At 44.4% G+C, this 15981-nt stretch overlaps 1 protein-coding gene across 1 annotated transcript in view; it reads left to right on the top strand.

Annotated features, from left to right (window-relative positions):
- The first annotated feature begins 10851 nt into the window (after positions 1–10851).
- The window catches only part of MCF2L2 (MCF.2 cell line derived transforming sequence-like 2), a 255093-nt gene continuing 249963 nt past the window's right edge, over positions 10852–15981 (top strand). Inside the window, exon 1 of the mRNA XM_066241647.1 lies at positions 10852–11186. Within this exon, the coding sequence (XP_066097744.1) occupies positions 11135–11186 (52 nt within the window). The 5' untranslated portion in view covers positions 10852–11134. The remainder of the gene's footprint in view (positions 11187–15981) is intronic.

Below are 15981 nucleotides of genomic sequence, written 5' to 3' on the forward strand. Positions count from 1 at the left end.
GGCTATTCGTGTTCTCTTTTGGTTCCATATAAATTTTTGGAATATGTGGTCTATATCTTTGAAGTATGTCATTGGTATTTTAATTGGTATTGCATTGAATTTATAGATTGCTTTGGGTAAAATAGACATTTTAATGATGTTTATTCTTCCTAACCATGAGCACGGTATATGCTTCCACTTGTTTGTATCTTCCTTGATTTATTTTATTAATGCTTTGTAATTTTCTGAGTACAAGTCTTTAGTCTCCTTGGTTTACTCCTAGGTACTTTATTTTTTTGGTTGTAATTGTGAAGGGGATTGTTTCCTTAATTTCTCTTTCTGACTGTTCATAGTTGGTGTATAAAAATGCCTCTGATTTCTGAGTATTGATTTTATATCCTGCCACTTTGCTGAATTCATTTATCAGGTCCAGTAGCTTTTTGACTGAGACTTTAGGGTTTTCTATATACAATATCATATCATCTGCAAATAATGATAGTTTTACTTCTTCTTTTCCAACTTGAATGCCTTTTATTTCTTCTTCTTGTCTGATTGCTGTGGCTAGGACTTCCAGGACAATGTTAAATAAGAGTGGTGAAAGGGGGCACCCCTGCCTTGTTCCTGATCTTAAGGGTATTGCTTTTAATTTTTGCCCATTAAGTATGATGTTGGCTGTGGGTTTCTCATAGATAGCTTTTGTATATTTGCTGATTTATCTCCACAGGGAAGTGAAATAAAAGACAGGATAAACAAATGGGACTATATCAAACTAAAAAGCTTTTGCACAGCTAAAGACAACAAGAACAGAATAAAAAGACAAACTACACAATGGGAGAACATATTTGACAATATGTCTGATAAGAGGTTAATAACCAAAATTTATAAAGAACTTGTAAATCTCAACACCAGGAAGACAAACAATCCAATCCAAAAATGGGCAAAAGAGATGAATAGACACTTCTCCAAAGAGGACATACAGATGGCCAATAGGCATATGAAAAAATGCTTAACATCACTAATCATTAGAGAAATGCAAATTAAAACCGCAATGAGATATCACCTCACACCAGCCAGAATGGCGCTCATCAACAAAACAACACAGAATAAGTGCTGGCGAGGATGTGGAGAAAAGGGAACCCTCCTGCACTGCTGGTGGGAATGCAGACTGGTGCAGCCACTGTGGAAAACAGTATGGAGATTCCTCAAAAAACTGAAAATTTAACTGCCTTTTGACCCAGCTATCCCACTTTTAGGAATATATCCCAAGGACACCATAGAATGGCTCCAAAAGGAGAAATGCACCCCCATGTTTGTGGCAGCATTGTTCACAATAGCAAAGATCTGGAAACAGCCCAAGTGTCCTTCAGAGGACGAGTGGATTAAAAAGCTTTGGTACATATATACTATAGAATACTACTCAGCCATAAGAAATGATGACATCAGATCATTTACAGTAACATGGATGACCTTGATAACATTATATGGAGTGAAATAAGTAAATCAGAAAAAAACTAAGAACTATATGAATCCATACATAGAAGGGACATAAAAATGAGACTCAGAGACATGAACAAGAATGTGATGGCAACAGAGGTGGGAGGTGGGGGAGGGGGGGTGGGGCGAAGAAGGAGAGAGGGGTTGGGGGAGGGGAGGGGCACAAGAAAACCAGATAGAAAGTGACAGAAGACAATTTAACTTTGGGGGAGGGATACACAGCACAATCAAATGTCAAAATAATCTAGAGATGTTTTCTTTCAACATATGTACCCTGATTTATCAATGTCACTGCATTAAATTTAATAAATAAGGCCTGACCTGTGGTGGCGCAGTGGATAAAGCGTTGACCTGGAAATGCTGAGGTCGCCGGTTCGAAACCCTGGGCTTGCCTGGTCAAGGCACATATGGGAGTTGATGCTTCCAGCTCCTCCCCCCTTCTCTCTCTCTGTCTCTCCTCTCTCCTCTCTCTCTCTCTCTCTCTCTCTCTTTCTGTCTCTCCTTCTCCTCTCTAAAATGAATAAATAAATTTAAAAAAATTAAAAAAACAAACAAACCCAGGCTTGTCTGATCAAGGCACATATGAGTTCATGCTTCCCACCCTTCCTCACCACCTTTCTCTCTCTTCCTTCTCTCTTAAAAAAAAAAAAAAAAAAGAAAAAAAATTTAATAAATAAATTAAGAAGAAAAAAAGATTAAATGAACAGAATAAAGTGCCCAGATATTCTATACAAATACAGTCAACTGATATTTGAGAAAGGAACAAAAGCAATTCAGGAGATTCAGTTTAGGAGACAGAAGATGACAGTGGAATGGCTGTCAGAATGGTACGAGCTCAGGTGACTTTTTCACTTCTTGGTTTCACCTCTCCAGTCATTTGTGCATGTTGTGTAATTGTCTTAGACAAGGATGACAGTCTGGTCCTCCATATTAGAACAGTTTGATTCATGGCTCAGGGAGGGTTATCCTCCCAGGCAGCACTAGAAGGAAGAGGTACCATCACAGTGCTGAGACAGGTCCCAGCCTCTTCTCTTTGATAGTTAAAACGACAATGACATCTCATCCCTAAAGACTTCAGTATACATCTCTAAAATAATGACATTTTCTTACCTAACTACAATACCACACTTTCCAAATGCAAATCTCCCCAATTTGGACCATTGTTTCTTTCTTTCTTTCTTTCTTTTTTTTAAGGGAAAGAAAGTAAGAAAGAAAGAGAAAAGGAAAGAGAGGATAGAAAGTATTTCAGGGCTTCACATGTAGTAGGGAAAAAAATTGTTACATACAATTTTTGTTTTACTTATGTGTATGTAATTTTACATCCTGTGTCGTGATGTAATATTTGTATCACACTGCGGTTTGTAGTCTAAGAAATTTGAAGAGCCTTGCTCTAGGCCAGTGATGCTCAAAGTGTGGTCCCAGGAGTCTGGATTTAGAAAAAAAATCACCTGGAAAGCAATTCTTCTAGTTTGAGAACTGCTAATCTACCCCTCACCCTCACCTGTGGCACCAACGTGGGTCCTTTGTCCTTTTCCTCATTGTCAGAAGCAGCGCTGACAGTCCACCAATAGGGAGGTGGAATTTACCTTGGCAGAGTTTGGAGGATGGTTTCTCTTTGCAAGCTCAGGCATATGTTTCCCTGAAAGAAGAGAATGGTCTATTTGAATAAGATTAGTAATATGCAGTTTTGTCCTTATACCAAATGTAAAAGAGTTATTGTGAGGCTTAGACAAGGTTTGTGAAATGCCCACCATTATACCAGACACAGAGCAGTCACTAATTATATGGTGGTGGTAGTTGCTGTACCTGACACTGCCTATCATAACTCTGGGCATATAATTGATGTTCAATAGATGTGACTGATAATTAATTGTGGAGGGAGGCAGGATATTCTGTCTTCTTCCTGAATTTTACCATCTTTTATAGCAAGGAAGTTGATCATAATTAGGAAGGAGAAAAGGAAACATGGAAGGTAGGAGGGTAGAAAAGGAGAGAAGACCAGAGGCATGTCCACATTTCTAAGAGCAAGGGAGATAATGACCATTTTCTTGGAGGAATGAGTTATGAGCTATTGAAAACTATGTGCTCATTTATTTTTACAGTTATAGGATCTCAGACCTGGAAGAGGAAGCTTGAATATCACAGATGACTCCCAGCCCTGCCATGATCCAACCGAAGCAGTCCAGGCCCTGGAGACCATGTGTTAGAGATAGGGGGGACAGAATTCGTTTCTGAGGACAGGCATGGCCTACTACCTCTCGCCATAAATTCAGCCAATTCATCTCCATAGTAACCTTTGAAAATTGTGAAGGTACAGATGTGGGAAAGGACAACAGCTTCTGCTTGTGATTTATTTCCTTTTTATCTCTTTCTTTTTGCTCTCATTCCTATAAATAAGCTTCTCCTGCCTCCTCTTCCTCTCTCCATTCCCTGCTCCCTTCTTTTCAAGATTCTCACGTTTAAGGGCATGGCCTTAATCCAGGAAACTGAGGATCTGCAAAGTCCAGAATGTTCCACACCATCAGTCTCCTTTAGGAATGTAGTTTCTAGTGACCCAAACTCACAATTTGGGTCACAATTTGACCAGACACCAGCGGTCTACCTACCACCAATAGGAAATACAGTAGTACCTTGAGATATTAGCAGACCAACATACAATTTTTAATATACAAGCTGCAACTCGGTCCATATTTTTGTTCGAGATCCGAGCAAAATTCTGAGATACGAGTCGTGATTCAGGAAGCTGCCGCTAGTTGGCACATTGGTGCACGGGTCCAGTATTGGTTGCACAATACCAGCATCTCATTCTTTCTCATGTGTTACCTGCAGAATCAAGTTGAATCTCATGCGCTGTACTCGTTTTTGCATCATTTTTGCAATTTTTCCTAACATCTTTTGTGTGCTATCATGGGGCCAAAGAAAGTGAGTGAAAAGGAAAGTGGTAAGAAGAAGAAGAGAATGATGTCAATAGAAGTAAAGCAAGAAATAATAGAAAAACATGAGCGTGGTGTACGAGTGATTGAACTGGCAAGGCTGTACGACCACAATACATCTACAATTTGTACCATCCTTAAAAAAAAAGGATGCCATCAAAAACGCAAATCCAGTGAAAGGAACTATAATTCTGTCCCAATTAAGGACAAATATCCATGAAGAAATGGAGAAACTTCTGGTGTGGCTAAAGAGAAAGAGCTGGCAGGAGATACAGTGACAGAGACTGTAATATGCGAAAAGGCACGTATTATTTACGGCGACTTGAAGAAGAAAGAACCATCAACCTCAAAAGAGGCAGCAGAAGATATATTTAAGGCAAGTCACGGCTTGTTTGAAAATTTCAAGAAGAGATCTGGCATTCATTCATGGTGAGGCATGGTGAAGCTGTGAGTGCTGACGTTAAGGCAGCTGAGGAGTACACCTCACGTTTTGCTGCGCTTATCGCAAAGGAAGGCTACATCCCCCAACAAGTGTTTGACTATGATGATACAGGACTGTTTTGGGGAAAAAAAAATGCCCCGGAGGACTTTCATCACCATAGAGGAGAAGAAGCTGCCAGGCCATAAACCCATGAAGGACTGTCTGACCCTTGCATTGTGTGCAAATGCTAGTGGTGACTGTAAAGTAAAGCCACTGCTAGTGTATCATTCTAAAAATGCTCGAACCTTTAAGACTTACAAGATTCTTAAAGAAAAACTGCAAGTTTTTGGTGTGCCAATACTAGGGCATGGGTTACGTGGCAGTTTTTTATTGAATGGGTAAATCTTGTCTTTGATCCTGCAGTGAAGAAATATCTTTAAGAAAATAAACTCCTGATGAAAGCATTACTAATCCTTGAAAATGCTCCAGCCCACCCACCTGGTCTTGAAGATGACATTCTCGATGAGTTCAAATTCGTGAAAGTCCTCTACCTCCCACCTAACACGACTTCAATCTTGCAACCTATGGATCAGCAGGTCATTGCCAACTTTAAAAAGCTTTACACAAAGCACCTGTTCCGCCGCTGCTTTGAGGTGACTGAGAATACAATTCTAACCCTTCGAGAGTTTTTGAAAGATCACTACAACATCGTGACATGTTTACACATTATTGACTTGTCATGGCAAGAGGTTACAAGAAAAACCTTGAATTTGGCATGGAAAAAGTTATGGCCTGATGTTGTTGCAGACTTTGAAGGATTCAGACCAGAGACCGAGACCGAGGTAGAAGCGTTGGAGGAGATTATGTCCCTTGGAAAGTCAATGGGTCTGGAGGTAGATGAGGGTGACGTAAACGAGCTCGTCGAGGAACATGAGGAGGAACTCTCAACTGAGGAGTTGAAGGAGCTACAGATGATGCAACAACATACGGAGCTTCTGCAAGGGATTAGTAGTGAGGAGGAGGTAGAGTCGGAGGAAGTGATTTTAAGTGAAATTAAGGACATGCTGGCAATGTGGGAGAAGCTTTCAAGTTTCACTGAAAAGAAACACCCAGAAAACATTTCAACTGTTCGTGCTTCAGCACTTTATTTATTTATTTATTTATTTTTTGTAATTTTTCTGAAGCTGGAAACAGGGAGAGACAGTCAGACAGATTCCCGCATGCGCCTGACCAGGATCCACCAGGCACGCCCACCAAAGGCGATGTTCTGACCACCAAGGGGCGATGCTCTGCCCCTCCGGGGCATCGCTCTGCCGTGACCAGAGCCACTCTAGTGCCTGGGGCAGAGGCCAAGGAGCCATCCCCAGCGCCCGGGCCATCTTTGCTCCAATGGAGCCTTGGCTGCAGGAGGGGAAGAGAGAGACAGAGAGGAAGGGGGGGGGTGGAGAAGCAAATGGGCGCTTCTCCTATGTGCCCTGGCCGGGAATCGAACCCGGGTCCCCCGCACGCCAGGCTGACGCTATACCGCTGAGCCAACCGGCCAGGGCCACTTCAGCACTTTTTAATGACACATCACATTTCCATAACATTTTAAAAGGCAGGCAAAAGCAAACCTCCTTGGATAGATTTTTATTCAAAAGTCCTGCAAGTGAAAGTGCTGAAAGTGCAGCCAAAAAGGCAAAAACAGGTGATGATTAAAGGAAAAATATGTAATGTTAAGCTTAGGTTAAGTTTAAAGTTAAGAAAGTGCAGGTTTTTTACATTTAAGTTTTTGTTTTCATTTTAAGTAAAGAAAGTGCAGTTTTAGTTTTGTTTAAAGGAAATGCAGTTTGGCTTTTCCAGTCTACCTGAATCATTACCAGCTAGAAGCAGCAGTCATTGGGACTTGGACATGAGCTGCAAAATATAGAATTGTGACAAAAATTCCAGTCCCATGCGGACTTTTCCTGGATGTGGACTTCTCCTGGACTCCTGCTCCCTGTGACAGCTCCTAACAGACTGAACTGTGGTTGGGTTGCATTTTTCAGGAATTTGGCATGGTGATGGGGCCAACTTGGACTTGGTGAACATCTTAAGGACACTACTCTTTTATGGATTCTTGCTGTATTGGCTAAGAGTTTGCTTAAAGGCTTTTAATCACTGTAAAAAAAAATAGAAGACTGGATAAAGAAGATGGGGCACATATACACCATGGTATACTATTCAGCTAGAAGAAATGATGACATCGGATCACTTACAGCGGAATGGTGGAATCTTGATAACATTATGCGGAGTGAAATAAGTGAATCAGAAAAAAACAAGAACTACAGGATTCCATACATTGGTGGGACATAAAAACAAGACTAAGAGACATGGACAGGAGTGGGGTGGTTACGGGGGGTGGGGGGAGGGGAGAAGGGAGAGGGGGAAGGGGAGGGGTACAAAGAAAACTGGATAGAGGGTGACGGAGAACGATCTCTCTTTGGGTGATGGGTATGCAACAGAACTAAATGACAAGACAACCTGGAAATGTTTTCTTTGAATATATGTACCCTGATTTATTGATGTCACCTCATTAAAATAAAAATTTATTTATAAAAATAAAAAAATAAAAAAATAAAGGAAATGCAGTTTTAGTTTACAGTTAATGTTAAGAAAGTGCAGTTTTTCAATTGTTTTTTTTAATTAAGAAAGTGCAGTTTTAGTTTACGTGTCTACAGTGCCTGCATCCCTTCCTCCCTCCCTCCTCCTCTGCCATTCACCTCTGTTAGCCACACTGGTCTGTCTCCAAGGTAAGAATACAATATTAAATAACACTTTTTTCTTTTATTTCATATATTATGTTATGCATTGGTAAAGTATACATGTGTGTTTCTTAATTATAAACATGTCTTTTTTCATAGTTTAGAATGGTTTGGGGATGTTTCACAGGGCTGGAATGGATTAAATCTATTTCTTTTTTTTTTTTTTCTGAAGCTGGAAATGGGGAGGCAGTCAGACTCCCGCATGCGCCCGACCGGGATCCACCCAGCATGCCCACCAGGGGGCGATGCTCTGCCCATCCTGGCGTCGCTCTGTCGCAACCAGAGCCACTCTAGCGCCTGGGGCAGAGGCCAAGGAGCAATGCCCAGCGCCCGGGCCATCTTTTGCTCCAATGGAGCCTTGGCTGCGGGAGGGGAAGAGAGAGACAGAGAGGAAGGAGAGGGGGAGGGGTGGAGAAGCAGATGGGTGCCTCTCCTGTGTGCCCTGGCCGGGAATCGAACCTGGGACTTCAGCACGCCAGGCCGACGCTTTACCAGTGAGCCAACCGGCCAGGGAGAAATTTGTTTAATATGTGAGTTCACTGACTTATGAGCTCGGTTACAGAATGAATTAAATTTGTATCTCAAGGTACCACTGTACCACTTTTGTTTCCTCAGAAACACCTGTGACCAGTGGCAGGATTCAAATAATTTGTCAACCAGTTCTCTGCCCTAACGATCGTTTTAAGTATAAAAAAAAGATATACCAAAAGGCCAGTAGTTTATTATTTCATGCATTTAATACTTAAATAAGAACAATAAAGGAGGTATACAAACTATATTATAAGAGTTTTAAAATATTAATAAAAATATTAAATAATACCTGACAAAAACAATAAAACTATTATTTAAGATACTTCCATATTGCTGCTTTTTTGTGTGTGTGTGAGAGGAGGGGAGGCAGAGACAGACTCCCACATGCACCCCAACCGGGATCCACCCAGCAATCCCACTAGAGGGCAATGTTCTGCCCATCTGGGGCCCTTGCTCAGTTGCAACTCCAGCCAATTTTTTTTAGCACCTGAGGCAGAAGCTATGGAGCCATCCTTAGTGCCCGGAGCCAATTGCTCCAATCGAGTCATAGCTATAGGAGGAGAGGAGAGGAGAAGAGAGAGAAGCAAGAGGGGGGTAGAGAAGCAGATGGGTGCTTCTCCTGCGTGGCCTGGCTGGGAATCGAACCTGCGACATTCACACACAAGGCCCACGCTCCACCCCTAAGCCAACAGGGCAGGGCTCCATATTGGTTCTTGATTAGCATCCTCACTTGCAATTTTTTTCACCTAAGGATGGTATAAGGCTGTGGCCATGCAGATTTGCATTGAATTTGGGCAGATGGTAAAAAAACCGTGGAGCCGGAAAAGGTGAACCATGCCAATTTATTGGAAGCTCGTAAAGATAGGCAAGCCAAAAAAAAAGAAGGGAAAAACAAACAAACACAAAGGAAAACCTGCATTTCGCAGGGCAAGGGATCAGGAAACAAACTGCACCATGCAGTGGTGGGAGCACCATCTGCTCTCATTGCCCCTGAGGAGAAGCGCTTACATCCTTCCCATAGTGCTGTCACATGCTCATGAACTATTTGCACAAAGGGCTTGCAGCAGTATACCAGCGAGCAAGCCTAACACAGCTATTTCCCTACAGACAGAATGACTGTTACTACAGGGGCTTAGAATACGCTGTTGTGCAGATGAAAGTTAAAAATATTAAGGAATGTAAACTTGTGATTTCCACATTGGGGGGCTGCCCTGGCACCCATCTTAGAGAGCCCTCATTTTAAGTGCCATTTTAACAACTGGTTAGCTGAATGAACTTAACAAAATACTAGGTAACGGTTCTGAGGAACCATTGTGAACCTGCTGAATCCCACCACTGCCTGTGACCCATGAATAGGGTCAGAAAGCACCATGGAAACACAATCCAGAGCTGTTTTACTCCTTTGGGTCTTGAACCCTTTCTGAATTTTCTGCAAGAGCTTGCTATTTTAAAATGGTTGTTCTACTTGTGCAGGCAGAGTGCAAGGTGCCCAAACCTCCTAGAAGGGAGAAAGGAGAAACATCTGTACACATCTCATGTTGCAGGTGGACTAACATGATCTCTTCACCACAGCCCACAGTTGTTACAGAAAGCATTTTAGAATGTCCCTAAACCCCAGGGATGAGTGGCTCTAATAGAAATTGGATCCAGGATGTTTGGGGTTTGGCTTTTTTGTTTACTTGTGAAGAGGAAAGCTGAGCTTCCTGGCATTGGTTCAGAACTTGTGGGTGGTCCTGATACTCTGGCGACAGAATAGTCAGGATCTCCAGTTGTAGTAATATTAAGGGACCACCTGACCAGATTCCGTTTTGCTGAGGCTTTTCCCGCGGAGCTCCGCTGAACGGAGTTAGTCTTCATGTCAGAAAGCATCTGCAGCCACCTAAGGAAGTTGCGGTCGGCGTGCCCCACCGTACGGTGCTCGGTGAAGACGCTGCTGGGGTTCATGCGGGAGGAGGGCCCGCGAGGGTGCCGTGCCAGAACCTTCCTAGGGAGCCTTGGCGGGCTTGACAGCAGACGGAGCCGTGGCTCACGACAGGGGCCGCGCAAAGGGAAAGACCCACCCAGCGGAGACGCGTGTGGACCTGCGGCTTAGCCCTGGCCCGACTGCAGTGCAGGTGTGTCTAGTAGACGCTGGTAACTGCGTTCGAAAACCCCTAAAGGCGGGGGGCAAACTCCAACCCTCCCCCACCGCTCCCCAACAGTACCCCCAAGGCAGGAAATGGGAGCTGGCAGCAGGGCGTCACCCAACCCTCCTTGCCCACTCCGGGCGGGACGGCCTCGCCTCTCCTTGTCGGCCGCCTCCTCACCCCGGCCTCTCAGCGCACACCCGGCTTGGGGGTGAGCCCGGCAGGCGCGCAGCCCCGTTCAGAAGGAGTGCTGGAGGAGCGCCGAAGTCGCTGTTCTCCTCTCCCCGCTCAGGCGTTGCCCCACGCCACCTCGGGCGCCCTCCCTCAGAATCCCCGGTGCCACCGGCGGATGGGGAAAGGTGGGCGCCGAGGCGGACACTGCCCGGCGCGCTGTGGGGCGCTCCTCTGCCCTCGGCTCGCAGGCCCCCCGTGTCCGCTGCGCGTGGACCGAGCATCCTTCATCCCCGCTCTCCCGCGAGGCGGCGCCGCACCCGACGGCGGAGGACCACAGATCCAGAACCCTCCGCGCTCCCCGGTCCGGGAAGCCGGATGCGCAGTTACAGCGCGACTGGGGCGACTTGCTCTTCTCGCCTCCACAGCTTCCATTCCTCTCCCCCTGAAAGGCAGACGTCATGTTGGGGACTTGCGCGACTTAATCTTTAAAATAATCCCTTGGAGGGCGTGGCTGGCGTGGCGGCCCCGCCTGGCGGAGCGCCCCCGAGAGTTGGCCTTGGCCGGCGGTGACGCTGTTCTGTGCCTGAGGAGCGCGGGGAAGAGTGTGAGGGCAGAGCGTCCTCTGCAGGAGATGCCCTTTGAAAATCATCCAGAGCAGCGGTAGAAACAGTGCTATTTAGGTTAAAAGAAGAAATGGCCCCCGAAGAGCTCACCCGGCGACTGGCCACAGTGACTACTCATGTTGGTAAATTAAGCTTTATTAAGCTTTTTTTTTTTTCTCGCGTTTTATTCATGGAAGGTGGGGTCGCAGTCTGGGGCCGCTTCTCCCCCTGCCCGCGCCCGCCGCTCAGGAACAGCGCCCCCTGCAAAGGCCGTGGGGCACGCGCCCTGCGTCTCGGCCTCGCCGCTGCGTGGGGCTCGGGGCGTGACAAGCATCCCTGGGCGCCAGCGCCGTGTGCGGTCCCCGCGTCTGGCAAGGCCAGAGCAGGCCACCGGGCAGGTGCTTTTTCCGGGCGGTTGCCAAGTTTCTTGGGCCCTGAACCGAGGTTTTTACTGCGCTGTTAAGGATCCACCATGTGCACCCGCCTCTGACCGGGGGAGGTGGTGGGGAGTTGTGTCGTAGTTTACCGGGAAATGGGAAAGGAGTGGGAACAGGACAGACGAACGCGGTGTTTCCAGCAGGAACTACTGCCAAACTGCGGGAGGCTTGTTCACGAGGGAACGTAATGAAACGTAGGTTCTCCCCCCCACCCCTTCCAACACAATCAGGTTGAGAGGCTTTGGATGGGTGTGATTAGAATGTCGGGGTAGATTTCTCTGTTGCTCACTTCACTTTGAGACCCTTCCGTCTGTGCAAATCAATTTTCACTGATAAAGTCTGGAACTTTTTAGTGTTCCACCCATGTGCTAGAACTGCCTTCTTGGTATTTATATGTTAAATCTGATTCAATTAGTGAGTCGTCATTGCTCTCTGAGTGCCCTAGTCCAATGTGGTTTGTACAATAGTGATGCACATCATGAATGATACACATTTGGGGATAGCGTTTGTGAAGATCATTTATATAGCAAGGTCCAGTGTTGATGATTCTGTTTTCAAAAATGTTTGTTGCCAAATATAGACACTGAAGTGGGTTTTTTTTTTTAAAGAGAGAAAGTCAGTGGAATCCTGACAGGAAAGGTTGAAGGATGAAGAAGAAAAACACCTTATAAGAAAGGAGAATTTGGATTTGAAATATATTGAATGCTGAAATAACTGTGCCAAATACCAACCTGTGCATGAAATTTTGGTATAGAGAAGGATCAGTGGGCCAGAGGTTTGAATCCTCTGAATAAGCCATTGGACCTCAGGCTGAAAAATGGGAATTTTTTTAAAATTAATTAATTTATTTATTCATTTTAGAGAGGAGAGAGAGGGAGACAGAGAGAGAGAGAGAGAGAGAGAGAGAGAGAGAGAGAGAGAAGAGAGGAGAGAGGAGAGAGGAGAGAGAGACGGGGGGAGGAGCTGGAAGCATCAACTCCCATATGTGCCTTGACCAGGCAAGCCCAGGGTTTCGAACCGGCAACCTCAGCATTTCCAGGTCGACGCTTTATCCACTGCACCACCATAGGTCAGGCAAAAAATGGGAATTTTAATAATTATTCCTTACCCAGCTCCAAGGCTACTTGTAAGATAATGTGGATAAAAACACCATCTACACCAGGGGTAGTCAACCTTTTTATACCTATCGCCCACTTTTGTATCTCTGTTAGTAGTAAAATTTTCTAACCGCCCACCAGTTCCACAGTAATGGTGATTTATAAAGTAAGGAAGTAACTTTACTTTATAAAATTTATAAAGCAGAGTTACAGCAAATTAAAGCATATAATAATAATTACTTACTAAGTACTTTATGTCGGATTTTCACTAAGTTTGGCAGAATAAATCTTTATAAAACAACTTACTATAGTTAAATCTATCTTTTCATTTATACTTTGGTTGCTCTGGCCTGACCTGTGGTGGCGCAGTGGATAAAGCATCGACCTGGAAATGCTGAGGTCGCCAGTTTGAAACCCTGGGCTTGCCTGGTCAAGGCACATATGGGAGTTGATGCTTCCTGCTCCTCCCCCCTTCTCTTTCTCTCTCTCCTTTCTAAAATGAATACAAACAAAACAAAACAAAAAAAAATACTTTGGTTGCTCTGCTACCGCCCACCATGAAAGCTGGAACACCCACTAGTGGGCGGTAGGGACCATGTTAACTGCCACTGATCTACACTGTGAATGTATTATTGATCATATCTCTGGCCCTGCGCCTCTGGAGATCTTGGGCAGGTCACTAGGCCTGGAGGTACTGGGGGTAGATCTCCTCAAAGACCCGGTAGGCAGTGTTCCTTGGCTAACACAAGGCTGCCTGTGGGGTTGGGGCTGTGGTATTTTTTGCCCACCTTGCTTCCTCCTCCCTCTTTCTGTAGTCAGCTCCATATAGGATACAAACATGAATTTGTGTAGTTTCTGCCCTCACAGAGCTCTGAATGACCCCTAGCAGATGTGTCCTTCCCAGAATTATGTTGCCTGTGTGATCAGGCAAACTTGTGAAATAGGTGGGGTATACGTTATTATCCCCATCTTACAGATGAAGAAATTGGGATTTAAGAGGTTTGTATTTTATGGTTTCAGGGTAACAAGGGGTGATTTTGGGACCAGAAGGCAGCTCCTCAGATTCGGATTGGGGACCTCACTGAGGGGGTCCCTAACCCTGCAACAGCCCCTGTCTCATGAGGAGTTGGAATGAGTTGCCAGTAGAACTTCTGCTGGGCTAGATTGCTCTGCATTTGACTGTGCTTTTCAGGAGTTTCCTTGGGGAGCAGCTTCTGAGGTGTGTGATCATAAGTTGGGGAAGGGTTGAGAAATGCTTGGAGCAGGCTGTGGGGAAGAACGTTCCCCTGGTCCTATCTTATACACTCATCTGGATAACAGAATGGAAGCACCATGTAAATACGCTGTTTTGCTGTGTGTGGGCCACCTTCCTCCCCACCTACCACAGCACCAAGGGCAAGGTCATGGTGGCTCTGAAGATCTTTGTCTTGGCTTCAAATGCTGGATTACTATGCTACGTCTTTACCCCAAAGTACTACATTATTCTGATAAGAATCAATAATAACTCATCAAAAGGTTTAAGGAATAAAATAGTTCCAGGAGAAACAGGCATTCAAGTTTTATCTCATAAGTCTCTATCACATTTTTAGACTTTTGAAAAATAAACCACTCGGATGTTATAGCTCAGTTATATTTTAAATGTGCTTCCATATTCACTGGCCACCTCTGTCTCACAGTCAGTTCCTCCTCCAGCTGGAGTTTCTGCTCTTTCCACAGTCCCTGAGATTTGATGCTTCAGGTCTCTCAGTCCTCTTGATTCAGTTTCTGCAGTGTCTCATGAGTCTCTCTCCTTATATCCATTCCCACTGTTACCTGCTTCAGGACTTCATTTCCTCCTATTGAACAAGCCTTCTGCCTCTCCTGTGTTTGCCTCTAACCTATACCAGGAATAAGAAGAAGAAGAAGAAGAAGAGAAGAGAGGGATGGAAGGAGGGAGGGAGGGAGGGGGAGAGGGAAGAAAGAAAGAAGAAAGAAGAAAAAGAGAGAGAGAGAGAGAGAGAAAGAGCACACACTTATGTATGATAAAACTTTCATGATACCCCTGTGTAGTCCTCTGTAGTGTGGAGTACAAGCTCTTAACTATTTGGCACTCTTTACCCTTACTTGCCGATACTCGATATCTCTATACCTATGATTGGTCAACTTGGGCTATTGAGTTCTTCAGCTTTGTTCCACTATATTTTCTACTGTATGTGGTCCCATCTCCAAACATTTTCTTTTGCTTTCCCTCCACATGAAAAGTATATACTGATTTATTAAGTGGATATTACTTTTCCTTAGGAATACTTATTTAAATCGGACTTATTCTTGTGCAACATGAGCTTTAGTTGTTGCTGTTGTTGGATAGTGCGTTGGTTATTTGTTGTTGGGTAATAAACTACTCCAAAATAATCACCATTTCATTATATATCATGATTCTCTCAAGAAGTTGTAATCAGATGGCTGCTGGGGCTGTGTGGCTGTCATCTTCATAATCCCTCCTATGGTCTCTGTCTGCCTGGTGGTGTCTCATCTTCCAGAGTCTCCCCATGGGACCCTTTCTCCAGCAGGGTAGTCTGGACTTCTTACCTAGAAGTTCAGATCTCTGACAATTATGAAACTGAAGCTGCTAGGATTTCATGATAATGGGCTTGAAGTCCCATTAAGTTGCTTCTCTCAAAATCTTCTGATCAGAGCAGTCCCAGGCTCCGTATAGAGTCAAGGGGATGAGACATATGCCCCCCTTCTTAATGGAAGGATGAACATGCCTACCTAGGAAGGGATGGAATTGTTGGTTGTTATATTCATTTTCTATGTCTGCTGTAACAAATACCACAAACTTAGTGGCTTAAAACAGCACAACTTCACCATCTTACAGTTCTATAGCTCAGACCTTAACACAGGTCTCACTGGGCTGAAACCAAAGTTTCAGCATGGTGGTATTCCTTTCTGGAGCTTCAATGGGGAGAATTTTTTCCTGACTTTTCCAGCTTTTAGAAGCTGCCTGCAGTCCTAGCCTTGTGGGCAGGGATGGGGGGGGGGTTAGAAGAGTGTATGGAGGGGATAAATGGTGATGAGCAAAGACTTGACTTGTGGGGGTGAGCACACAATATGGTGTACAGAGATGTGTTATAGAACTGGGCTCCTGAAACGTGTATAATTATGTTAGCCAATGTCACCCAATAAAATTCTATTAAAAAAAGAAATAGAAGAAATAGTTTTACACATTTCACATTTTTTTTTATGGATAGTGATCAAGAAAATTGAATCAAAGAGTATAAGTATTCAGTTTTAAAATATACTTTGGTCAAATTGCCTTTTGAGAAATTTACACTATATTAGTAGACCATCAACAGGGTGTGAGATTTAGTAAGAAAAGAGCCTCCACATCGGGAATCAGACACTTCTTGTATTGCTAGTGGGAA

Source organism: Saccopteryx bilineata, chromosome 8 (assembly GCF_036850765.1).
Source record: "Saccopteryx bilineata isolate mSacBil1 chromosome 8, mSacBil1_pri_phased_curated, whole genome shotgun sequence".
In the NCBI taxonomy this organism is placed as follows: Eukaryota; Metazoa; Chordata; class Mammalia; order Chiroptera; family Emballonuridae; genus Saccopteryx; species Saccopteryx bilineata.